The sequence below is a fragment of the Microcaecilia unicolor genome, chromosome 1, assembly GCF_901765095.1.
Source record: "Microcaecilia unicolor chromosome 1, aMicUni1.1, whole genome shotgun sequence".
In the NCBI taxonomy this organism is placed as follows: domain Eukaryota; kingdom Metazoa; phylum Chordata; class Amphibia; order Gymnophiona; family Siphonopidae; genus Microcaecilia; species Microcaecilia unicolor.
In genome coordinates this window covers 171,142-183,297 of record NC_044031.1, presented here as the reverse complement: position 1 = coordinate 183,297, position 12,156 = coordinate 171,142, and the positions used below count along the sequence as shown (strand labels likewise).

The window sequence follows — 12,156 nt, the reverse complement described above, 5'->3', positions numbered from 1 at the left end:
CTGGTGGTGTAGCATAATGGTGAGATCTGACAACCCTCAAGACCCAGATTACACTGTTTTTCATCCATCACTCATCCTGTGACCTTGCTAGAACCATTTAACTTCCTCAGCACTCACAGTGGTAGATTTCTGCAGTACCGTGCAAGTGATGTTTATGGGTTTTAAAAAAATGATATACTGCTCTTCCTACAACATCAGGGCAATCTGAATTTGATTCCTAACTCTAGCTCAGACTGGGGCCATTGCATACACAGTCCCCCCCCCCCCCCACCCCCCAGAGAAGGTAGCACCAGTCGCCATTCATCAGAAGTGCCTGCTCGCCATGCCAATAAACTGGAATATTTAAGACTTAACATACAAATAGCCATACTGGTTCAGAGCAATGGTCCAACTAGCCCAGTATCCTGTTTCCAACAGAAATCCAAATTGTGGCAACATTCCATGCTACCAATCCCAGGACAAGCATTTGCTTCCTCATGTCTGTCTCAATAGCAGACTGTGGACTTTTCCTCCAGGAACTTGTCCAAAACGTTTTTCAACCCAGATACACTAACCGCTGTTACCACATCCTCTAGCAAAGAGTTCCAGAGCTTAACAATTCGTAGAGTGAAAAAACTATTTGCTCCTATTTGTTTTAAAAGTATTTCCATGTAACTTCTTTGAGTATTCCCTAGTCTTTGTATGTTTGGAATGATTAAAAAAATCGATTTGAGTTCTACTCATTCTACACTTGTAGACTCATTGAGGTCTACAGGCTTTTGTAGACCTCAATCATATTTCCCCTGTCTGTTTTCCAAGCTGGAGCCTTACCGTCTGTAGCCTTTCATCATACAACAGAAAGTCCGAAGCCAGCATTCCTCCCCTCAGGGGGAGGAAGTCTGACTTCGGCCTAACCCCTGGTAAGCCTTTCCTCGGCTGAGAGGTGCCCAGCTCTACCACCGGCTGCCTTTCAGGTGCTGAGGAGGACTTGTAGCTCATCTGCATTTCCTTGTCAACAAGCAGGTGAATCCATTACGAATGGGTTGTGTCCACCTACCAGCAGGGGGAGATAGAGAACACTGAAAAACATAGTGCCTCTAGGACGGCTAGCTTCATCTGCCTTTCAGTATTTCTCTGTCTCCCCAGCAGGGTGGATCGGATGCAGCTTGTTCAGCTCCTGCAAAATTCTGCCTGGGGTGGCTCCTGTGCTTTTGCCAGTTGTAGCAGGGGTGCTGTGGTTCTGTAATTGTTTGAGAGCCCACTTTAAAGGCACATAGGTTCGCCCTTTCCCTGCCTTACCCTCCCCCCAGGGTGGATGTAGGCACATAGGCTTGCCCTTTCCCTGCCTTTTCCTACCCGTGTGTGGAAGCAGGCACATAGGTTCACCCTATCCCTGCCTTTCCCACCCTTCTCTGCCTCCGGAGTACCTCTCTAGCTGTCTGCCTCCAACTTTCCTCACAGCGTTTAAAAAAAAACGCGCTTTAGCGCTTTTATTCCTGAGGCTTGATTCTCTGTTGTACAGCGTCTCCGAAGCACCTGGACTCGGTTCTTGAGGTAAGAGCGCTTTTCCTGCTCCTCCGGGGAGGTCCCGTTATGGGGTGATTTTGGGGCGAATTCCACCATCTTGACTTTTTTTCCGCCATTTTCAGCGATGGCTGCTGAGAATATAAAGCGCTGCTCCGTTTGTGGCAAGCGCAAAAATGCAGCGGGGCTCTGTAAAGCGTGCTTTTCAGACGGTAGAGCCAGAACAAGCATGGTGAATGATGTTTATTCCCACTCGTGACTCGACGGACCTGGCAGCCGGCGCCATCTTGGATGCGCCGCATGGCACGACTTCTGCGGTGGTGGTGGAGTCAGAGGCGGGGGGGGGGGGGTGTCGGGCTGAGTTGACCAGAGGGGCTTCTTTCCCCACAACTCCTGCAATGGAACCGGGAGGCCAGGGTGAGTTTTTCTCCCCTGAGTTTGTGCTGCTTTTGCATAAAGTCTTCATGTTAAAAACAGCCCTGCCGCAGGTAACATATAACATAGTAACATAGTAGATGATGGCAGAAAAAGACCTGCAGGGTCCATCCAGTCTGCCCAACAAGATAACTCATATGTGCTAATTTTGTGTATACCCTACTTTGATTTGTACCTGTGTTCTTCAGGGCACAGACCGTATAAGTCTGCCCAGCACTATCCCCGCATCCCAACCACCAGCCCCGCCTCCCACCACCGGCTCTGGCACAGACCGTATAAGTCTGCACAGCACTATCCCCATCTCCCAACCACCGGCTCTGCTTGGCACTGCGTTGCTGCCTGGTTCCCCCCTAAGGGATGATGGCCCGGGATTGCTGGTAGATGTGGCTTCCCCTGAGTGTTGGATGCACGCTAAGTGCAGACGGATGAATTCCCCGTCGGAGAGTGGTGCACCCCCCCCCCCATGGTCGGGGTGTGGAGACTCTGAGGGATCTGGCAGGCCTTCGTGGCCGGAGGAGCCAGAGGACGGTGCAGGTTTGCCACTGGATCTGGATGATCCCACTGCGGTTCGGATTTTCCACCGCGATGAGCTGCCAGCACTTATGTCTGACGCCTTGCAGGCCCTCTCTATTGATGATCCTGCGGTTGGCGAGGCCTCCTCTGGTGATCCGAGGATGACGAGTACTAAGAAGCCTGCTCGAGCCTTTCCTTTGCATGACTCCATCCAAGAGCTTTTTTCGGCTCAATGGGCTGACCCCGAGGGGCCTCTGAGTGAGGAGCACTTGGCCCCTTTTGGGATGCCTAAAGTGGGCGCCTTAGTCACTGCAGTAACAAAGAAGACCACCCTCCCAGTAGAGGGAGGGGTTGCCCTGAAGGACATGCAGGACCGGCGGCTGGAATCAGCACTTAAGCGGTCCTTTGAGATTTCAGGCCTTACCTTACGGGCGTCTGTGTGCAGTTCTTACGCTGCTAGAGCCTGCCTTTCTTGGTTGCAACAGGCAGTGGAACAGCCCGGAGATGGTGCGGAGGTGGTACCGCGAATGGAGTCGGCCTTGTCCTTTTTAGCTGACGCCCTTTATGATCTGGTCAGAGCTTCGGCTAAACAGATGTCTGTGGCGTTGGCTGCCCGCCACCTTCTATGGCTACAGCATTGGGCGGCTGACATGGCCTCTAAGCAAAGGTTGATGAAGTTGCCCTTCTGGGGCCTTCTCCTGTTCGGAGAGGAGTTGGAGAAAATTGTGAAAGACCTGGGAGAAGTTAAACCCCAGAGGCTGCCACGAGGATAGGCCACGGCCTTCTTCCAAGGGTCAAGTGGTTCCCTCCTCTTCAAGACCTCGCTTCCGTGAAGCTCGTAGGTATCGCCCGGGGCGCTCTGCTGGGTTCACTCGTCGTGCCCTCTTTCAGCAGAGGAACTCCTTTCGTTCGAACAAACGTTCTGCAGCAGGTGGCTCAAGGCCCGGAGTTCAAGGGCGACCCTCTCAATGATGGTGCGCTGGTCCACTCCTCGATTATTGCAGGAGGACGTCTTTCCCTCTTCCTCGAGGACTGGACCAAATTAACCTCAGATCAGTGGGTTTTGGACCTGATCAGAGAAGGCTACCGTCTGGAATTATGCGCCCCGGTGAGAGACGTGTTTGTGGAGTCCCGATGCGGCACTGCCGTCAAACGGGCGGCGGTAGAGGAGACCTTACAAGTCTTGTTGCACCTTGGGGTGATGATCTCTGTGTCTCCCGCTGAGCACGGCTTCGGTTGTTACAATATTTACTTTGTGGTGCCGCGAAAAGGCGGGTCTTTTGGACCCATGCTCGACTTAAAGAAAGTCAACGAGTCTCTAAGAGTGCGGCATTTTCACATGGAAACCCCGCGCTCCGTCATTGCTGTGGTACAGCCAGGAGAGTTTCTCACGTCTCTGGACCTGAAAGAAGCTTACTTGCACATTCCTATTTGGCCCCCGCACCAACGGTTTCTCCGGGTTGCGGTGTTGGGAAAACATTTCCCGTTTTGGGCCTTGCCTTTTGGCCTCACCACAGCTCCCCGAACCTTTTCCAAGGTTATGGTGGTAGTAGCTGCTTTTCTCAGGTGAGAGGGTATCCGGGTTCACCCGTACCTAGACGACTGGCTCTTCAGAGTGGACTCTGCAGAAGAGAGTGGAGGAGTGGCCTAGTGGTTAGAGTGGTGGACTTTGGTCCTGGGGAACTGGGTTCAATTCCCACTGCAGGCACAGGCAGCTCCTTGTGACTCTGGGCAAGTCACTTAACCCTTCATTGCCCCAGGTACAAATAAGTACCTATATATAATATGTAAGCCGCATTGAGCCTGCTATGAGTGGGAAAGCGCGGGGTACAAATGTAATAAAATGAAATGTAACAGCCAGAGTGGTCTCAGTACTGCAGTTTCTGGGCTGGGTCGTCAATATAGCCAAAAGTCACCTGACTCCCTCTCAATCTCTGGAATATTTGGGAGTCCGGTTCGACACAGCCTTGGGGTATGTGTTTCTACCTGAGCAAAGGCGGTGCAAACTTCAGAACCAGGTCTGTCAGCTCCTGAGGATGCCTCGCTCAAGAGCTTGGGACATTGTCCAGCTGTTGGGGTCAATGACGGCCACCTTGGAAGTGGTGCCGTGGTCGAGAGCGCACATGAGACCTCTGCAGAGTTCCCTGCTTCAAAGATGGTGTCCAATATCTCAGGATTTCCAGTGCAGACTCATGTGGCTCCCTGCGGCCCGACTCAGCATGGAGTGGTGGCTCTCAGACAGCATGCTGCGGCAAGGAATGCCGTTAGCCCTTCCCAATTGGTGCCTGGTGGTAACAGATGCCAGCCTCAAGGGCTGGGGAGCACATTGCCAGGGAAGGCATGTCATGACTCTTGGAGCTTGGTAATTAGAAGCCCCAATATCATGGAGTATAACCCTGGCACAGCAATCACCTGAAGTCTCTATTATTTTATAAAGTCTCTTTATTGAATAAATCACAGATAATTTACTCACAGATAGATGTTCAGGATACAGAGACTTCTGAATCTGGAGGCTGTGGGAGGTGGAGATCTGAAGAGAGGTAGTTGTATTGCAGGGGGAGGAGAAGGTAGTTGAACAGGTAGAAATAGTCCAAAGCTGGGTGAGTTTGAAAAAGGACATGGTCAGCTGGCGAGTACATCTTCTCCATGTTGGGAAAGGGTGGTGTGTGGCCTTTCGTTGTGACTAAGCCTAACCACAGGAATCTTCCTCACATCTTCTCCAGATATCCCCAATACTAGGGTAACCAGTGGATCTGCATAAACAATTGTCCTTATCCTAGGTTGTCTGCATTGTTCCAATTTGATTCCTCATTGGGTCACTGGATAGATGGTTTCATCAGGGTTACAGCCATTACCCTTATCTGATGCAAGGTAGGGTAAAAGTCATTTAGCACAGAGCATCCATGTGACATCATGAGCCTGCAACAGGAGCTTGGCCAGATTAAGTTCTGTGATGCACAGGTTAAATTGTGGCCAGGGGCTGTACCCCTTACCCAGCATTCCTGATAACTAAAGAAAGCAGTGGTATTCAGATAGCATTGCTGAATATTACATGCCTAATTTAACAGCCACTGTCTGGTATTGCTTTTATTCTTTCGAAATGAAATGGGAAACTTTAATGTCCTGTTTTGTTTCAAATGCAAATACACCTCTAACAGTTTCTGCCTTTTAATGTTTCTCCTTTACGCTTTAATCGTGTTAACCAATTGTAAGGTGCATCTGGAGTTCCTGGGTTTTGTGAGCGGCTACCTGACACTCTTGTTTCTTCATTTCTATCATGAAGGACCTGCAGCTCGATCCAGTTGCCCACCTGGATGGTTCTACTACAAATCTAACTGCTATGGATACTTTCGGTTTAAAGCTTCATGGTTTGATGCTGAGGTAGGTAGCACAACTCTTGTTCCATGTGATCTTATGATACTTCCTACACAGACTCAGCACCTTGTTAGATCAGAGAGTGTGTGATAACAGCTCCATCAAGGATATATCTCTTCACTAAGTCATATAAGTACATAAGTAATGCCATACTGGGAAAATACCAAGGGTCCATCGAGCCCAGCATCCTGTCCATGACCAAGGGCACCTGGCAAGCTTCCCAAACGTACAAACATTCTATACATGTTATTCCCGGAATTGTGGATTTTTCCCCAAGTCCATTTAGTAGTGGTTTATGGACTTGTCCTTTAGGAAACAGTCTAACCCCTTTTTAAACTCTGCCAAGCTAACCGCCTTCACCACATTCTCCGGCAACGAATTCCAGAGTTTAATTACGCGTTGGGTGAAGAAACATTTTCTCCGATTTGTTTTAAATTTACTACACTGTAGTTTCATCGCATGCCCCCTAGTCCTAGTAGATTACTGCAACGGAATTTATGCGGGATGCAAAGAACAAATTATAAAGAAACTTCAGACTGCTCAAAACATGGCAGCCAGGCTTATATTTGGAAAAACGCGATTCGAAAGTGCCAGGCCCCTCCGAGAAAAACTGCATTGGCTCCCAATCAAAGAACATATTGCTTTCAAAGTCTGCACCCTGGTTCATAAAATTATCTACGGCGAAGCCCCAGGATACATGACAGACCTCATAGACCTACCAACCAGAAACACAATTGGATCATCACGGACATACCTAAATCTCCACTACCCAAGCTGCAAAGAACTCAAATACAAATCAATCTATGCATCCAGCTTTTCCTACATAAGCACACAACTATGGAACTCATTACCAAAAGCCGTGAAAACAACTTATGATCACCTAAACTTCCGGAAATCATTAAAAACTAACCTGTTCGAAAAGACATACCCCACCGACCCAACTTAAATGCCTGTACCCTGCAACACAATGAAACCAAAGCTCATAATGGTGGGAGGCAGGGCTGGTGGTTGGGAGGCGGGGCTAGTGCTGGGCAGACTTCTACGGCCTGTGCCCTGAAAATGACAGATACAAATCAAGGTAAGGTATACACAAAAAGTAGCACATATGAGTTTATCTTGTTGGGCAGACTGGATGGACTATACACGTCTTTTTCTGCCGTCATCTACTATGTTATGTATGTTACTGTCTCTGGATTACAATCAATGTTTTGCTCACACCTTTCTCAGTGGTTCAAGTTGAGTTACATTCATACACAGGAGGTATTTGCCTGTCCCTGGAGGGCTTACAATATAAACACCAGCGTCAGAATTGATTTCAAATGTTGACTTCAATAATTTATGCCTGGATCTTCAGCACCAGGTTGAAAATCCTGGTATAAGGCAGATGCTGGCGGTTATCCCGATACAGGTGACATTCAGACTGATATCTAGATAACTCTCTGAATAAAATTATCACAACTTTTTTTTGCTATTCTAACATTATCCAGGTTAGAGGACTGAATATTACCACTAACAGCTTAACTGTAAACTCTGCCCAATCCCTGCACCCAGATCACTCTTGGTGCTTTCCAGATCGCACTGGTGCCGTCAGTAATCATTTTCAGTGGAATTGTTCAAACGATGCCTGCTGAAAATCAAAGGGTGGCTCCAGATAAGCAGAATTTATCCAGGCAGGACCTACTACAATGAATTTGTACCTGAGACAATGCAAGGTGAAGTGACTTCCCAAGATCACGAGGAGCAGCAATTTGAGCCTGGCTTCTTTGGTTCTCAGCTCATTGCTCTAAGTGGTAGGGTACCAGGTAAAAGGGTTATTTGAAAATTCCCTACCCTTGGAGTAACTTTATAAAGGTTTTCCTACATGTGAAGCCTGTTCATAGAGTTACACGGCTGTTTATGGTTATATATGCAGATCAGTGACATGGAGGGGAATAATCGAACGGGGGCGCCCATCTCTAAGGACGGCCCCGTAAAGGGGCGTCCCCAACCGTATTATCAAAACAAGATGGGCATCCATCTTTCATTTCGATAATACGGTCGGGGACGCCCAAATCTTGCCATTTAGGTCGACCTTAGAGATGGCCGACCTCAGTTTTCGCCGTTGATGGAAACCAAAGACATCCATCTGAAAAACGGCCAAATCCAAGCCCTTTGGTCGTGGGAGGAGCCAGCATTTGTAGTGCACTGGTCCCCCTCACATGCCAGGACACCCTAGGGGGCACCGCAGTGGACTTCAGAAATTACTCCCAGGTGCATAGCTCCCTTACCTTGGGTGCTGAGCCCCCCAACGCTCCCCCCCAGGTCCGCCTGCCTGAAGTACACTGCACCCACTACAACTGCTCCAGGGACCTGTATACTGTTGCGATGGACCTGAGTATGGCATTTGAGGCTGGCATAGAGGCTGGTAAAAAAGTTTTTTAAACCTGTTTTTTATGGTGAGAGGGGGTTAGTGACCACTGGGGGAGTAAGAGGAGGTCATCCCCGATTCCCTCCAGTGGTCATCTAGTTTGGGCATCTTTTTGAGGCTTGGTCACAAGAAAAAATGGGCCAAGTAAAGTCGGCCAAGTGCTCGTCAGGGACGCCCTTCTTTTTTCCGTTATTGGCCGAGGACGCCCATCTCCTAATCACGCCCCAGTCCCGCCCCAGTCCTGCCTTCACTACCCTGCCGAGACGCCCCCCTGAACTTTGGTCGTCCCCGTGACGGAAAGCTGTCCAGGGTGTCAAATAATCGGCTTTCGGTTATGCCGATTTGGGTGGCCTTGCGAAAATGGCACCCATCTCCCAATTTGTGTTGAAAGATGGGCACCCTTCTCTTTCGAAAATGAGCTGGAGAGCTACAGGGGGCCTAGACCACTTTGGGCTTAGGCCTCCTCCAACACTGCAGCACCTGTTGATTGACTGGCAGGGAGCATGAACTAAGCATGGGTGGAGTGTACCTGCATTGGCGGCTGGAAAGCACGCTACTGACTTCAGGCAGCTCATGGGAGGGGGATTGCAAAAGGTTTGCAAAAGCAGTCAAAATTAAACCAGTTTGAAAATGGTTTTTCATACTTTCATACTCACTAGTTTCTGTTATCGCAAAGCTTGAAGACTGTTTATCTTCTTGGCTTCTTTCTCACCGTCTGGTTTTAAATCCTTCTAAATCTGTTGCCTTCTGGATTACTGATATACCTTTGTTTCCCCCCTTGGCTCCAACCTTACTAGTGAAACACCCGTTTTCGGGCACTTCTCCAGGTCCGGGGTCTGAGTGGGTGGGAAGCCTCCACGCTAGGCAGACTCCTTAGGATTCGTTATCTTCACAGTTGACGCTCAGTGCCTCAAGCTGGGAAAAAGAAGTGGTTATTGGGTTTAGAGACCCTCTTCTCCGCTTGGGTAAAAACTCTCTGTGGGATGCAAGCAGGCAATATATATATATTTATTTTATTTGTACCCCGCACTTTCCCACTCATAGCAGGCTCAATGCGGCTTACATATTATATACAGGTACTTATTTGTACCTGGGGCAATGGAGGGTTAAGTGACTTGCCCAGAGTCACAAGGAGCTACCTGTGCCTGAAGTGGGAATCAAACTCAGTTCCCCAGGACCAAAGTCCACCACCCTAACCACTAGGCCACTCCTCCACTCACGACAGAGGCAATTAATAAAACCGACCCAAGAGAGCCGTTGATTTCCAAGGTGCCTCCAAGAATTAAATCACTCTACTGTCCAAGTGATTATATGAAAAATAACTGGAAATGTATTTAATTCAGCATCTGCAACTCAGTCAATCCAAAAGTGGATAATTGTCCAACACAGCCAAAAGTGAAATTAGCTTGTTCGTAGTGAAAATATTTACAGGACTGCCAAAACAACTTTGAACATTTTATACAGTTCCTCTACTTGCCCGTCCCTTCTGATGGCAATAAATCCCAAATGGCTATACTCCTTTCTCACTCTGGTCCGGATCTCTGTATCTGACCTCATCTGACCCATAGACGAGATTGGGTGGCAAAGCCGGTGGCGGGAGACGGAGATGGTGCTGGGCAGACTTATACGGTCTGTGCCAGAGCCGGTGGTGGGAGGCGGGACTGGTGGTTGGGAAGCGGGGATAGTGCAGGGCAGACTTATACGGTCTGTGCCAGAGCTGGTGGTGAGAGGCAGGGCTGGTGGTTGGGAGGCGGGGATAGTGCTGGGCAGACTTATACGGTCTGTGCCCTGAAAAGGACAGGTACAAATCAAGGTAAGGTATACACAAAAAATAGCACATATGAGTTTATCTTGTTGGGCAGACTGGATGGACCGTGCAGGTCTTTTTCTGCCGTCATCTACTATGTTACTAATATTATGTTACTATCCAGCTTATTTTCGAAAAGAGAAAAACGTCTATAGTGCGACCTAAATCGGGAGATAGACGTTTGTCTCGCAAAAGGCGCCCAAATCGGTATAATCGAAAGCCGATTTTGGGCGTTTCCAACTGCACTCCATCGCGGGAACGAATAAAGTTGACGGGGGCGTGTCGGAGGCGTGGTGGAGGTGGAACTGGGGCGTGGTTATCAGCTGAGGAGAGATGGGCGTCTTTAGCTGATAATTGAAAAAAAAGGCGTTTTTACCGCGATTTTGGGTCACTTTTTTTTGGACCCTTTTTTTTCATGAACAAGTCCCAAAAAAGTGCCCCAACTGCCCAGATGACCACTGGAGGGAATCGGGGATGACCTCCCCGGACCCACCCAGTGGTCACTAACCCCCTCCCACCAAAAAAAAACCCACTTTAAAAACTTTTTTTCCAGCCTGTATGCCAGCCTCAAATGCCATACCCACCTCCATGACAGCAGAATGTGTTCGATCCTGTCAGCCTTTCCCTGGGTCAGATGTGGCTCTCGGGTGCATTGTGGTGGGTGTAGGGTATTGGGCTCCGTGATTTCATTAGCTTGTGTTACAGTCTCATGATGTTGGTAGTTGGTAGGCTCTTCTCCCATGGTGCTTTCCCCCTGCCTACTGGGTCAGAGTGTGTCCAGTTTTGTTTCCGGTAGTCCATGAGGTAGTGGCCATTTTTGTAAGCCAGTTTTAGATCCCTTCCATGTGTTAGCCATGTTAGAGAACTTAGTTATTACCTTGAATGTGGCTGAAAGAGGGCATTGTACAGCATTCTGCCAGCTCTGACCTACTGCTAATCTCAGTACCAGGGAGACTCGTTGCCAGTGGGGCACAACCTCTGATCTGCAGTTAACTGTGAGTAAGCGTGCTTATTCCAATAAAGGACGTTTTCGGAGAGATTAGTCTTCAGGTGTCAGCTGGTGTGCCAATGTTATATAGCAGCAACAAGTCCTAGAGGCCAGCGTGTATGCAGGTCCCTGGAGCACTTTTAGTGGGTACCGCAGTGCACTTCAGCCAGGTGGCCCCAGGCCCATCCCCCCCACCTGTAACACTTGTGCTGGTAAATGGGAGGCCTCTAAAACCCACTGTACCCACATGTAGGTGCCCCCTTCACCCCTAAGAGCTATGGTAGTGTTGTACATTTGTGGATAGTGGGTTTTGGGGGAGGGGGGTTGGGTGTTCAGCACCCTTGGTAAGGGAGCTATGCATGTGGGAGCTTTTTCTGAAGTCCACCGCACTGACCTAGGGTGCTCAGTTGGTGTCCTGGCATATCAAGGGGGCCAGTGTACTACCAATCCTGGCCCCTCCCACGACCAAATGGCTCGGATTAGGACGTTTTTGAGCTGGGCGTTTTTAGTTTCCATTATTGCTAAAAAAAAAACAAACGCCCAGCTCAAAAAGTCCATTTTTTGAAAATTCGGTTTGGTCCGCCCCTTCACGGACCCGTTCTCGGAGATAAACGTCCTTGGAGATAGGCGTTTCCGTTCGATTATGCCCCTCCACGTATTTATGAGATGGGGCTCTCCTTAGATCCCATCTTCCACTCCTGGATTTGGTCTTCTTGACCCCTATTCAGGGTTCACTCATCAGTTTCTGTTTTTGCTGGCAATGACTCCTCAGTTTCTCTAGCCAAAGGTTTCCAAATCTTAACCAGGGACTCCCCTTCTCCTCCTCTCTGATCTAATGGCAGGGGAATTTTAGGGCAACCAACAGACCCATGTGCAAAGCATATGATAACACTTTCATCTCCTCCTAACTCCTCCCAACATGTCACTCATCTCTCCTAATGCACCATCTTTCAGCATTTTATTTCCTAACCCATCCCCTTGGGCTGACCTTACTCCCCACCCAGGGACCTCCAGGATACTCCCTCCAGTGACCTTATACCAGGGCTCTATCCTCTTAGTAACCCCATATAACAGGGGGGTTATACTAGGTTCACCTATCAATTTAGTGAAGCAATTTTAAAGTACTTG

General features: G+C 48.9%; 1 protein-coding gene across 1 annotated transcript in view; it reads left to right on the top strand.

Annotated features, from left to right (window-relative positions):
- Nucleotides 1-12,156, top strand: part of LOC115460003 (regenerating islet-derived protein 4-like) — an 87,063-nt gene that overhangs the window by 55,110 nt on the left and 19,797 nt on the right. The window contains exon 5 of the mRNA XM_030189865.1: nt 5,735-5,832. Coding sequence (XP_030045725.1) covers nt 5,735-5,832 — 98 coding nt within the window. The remainder of the gene's footprint in view (nt 1-5,734; nt 5,833-12,156) is intronic.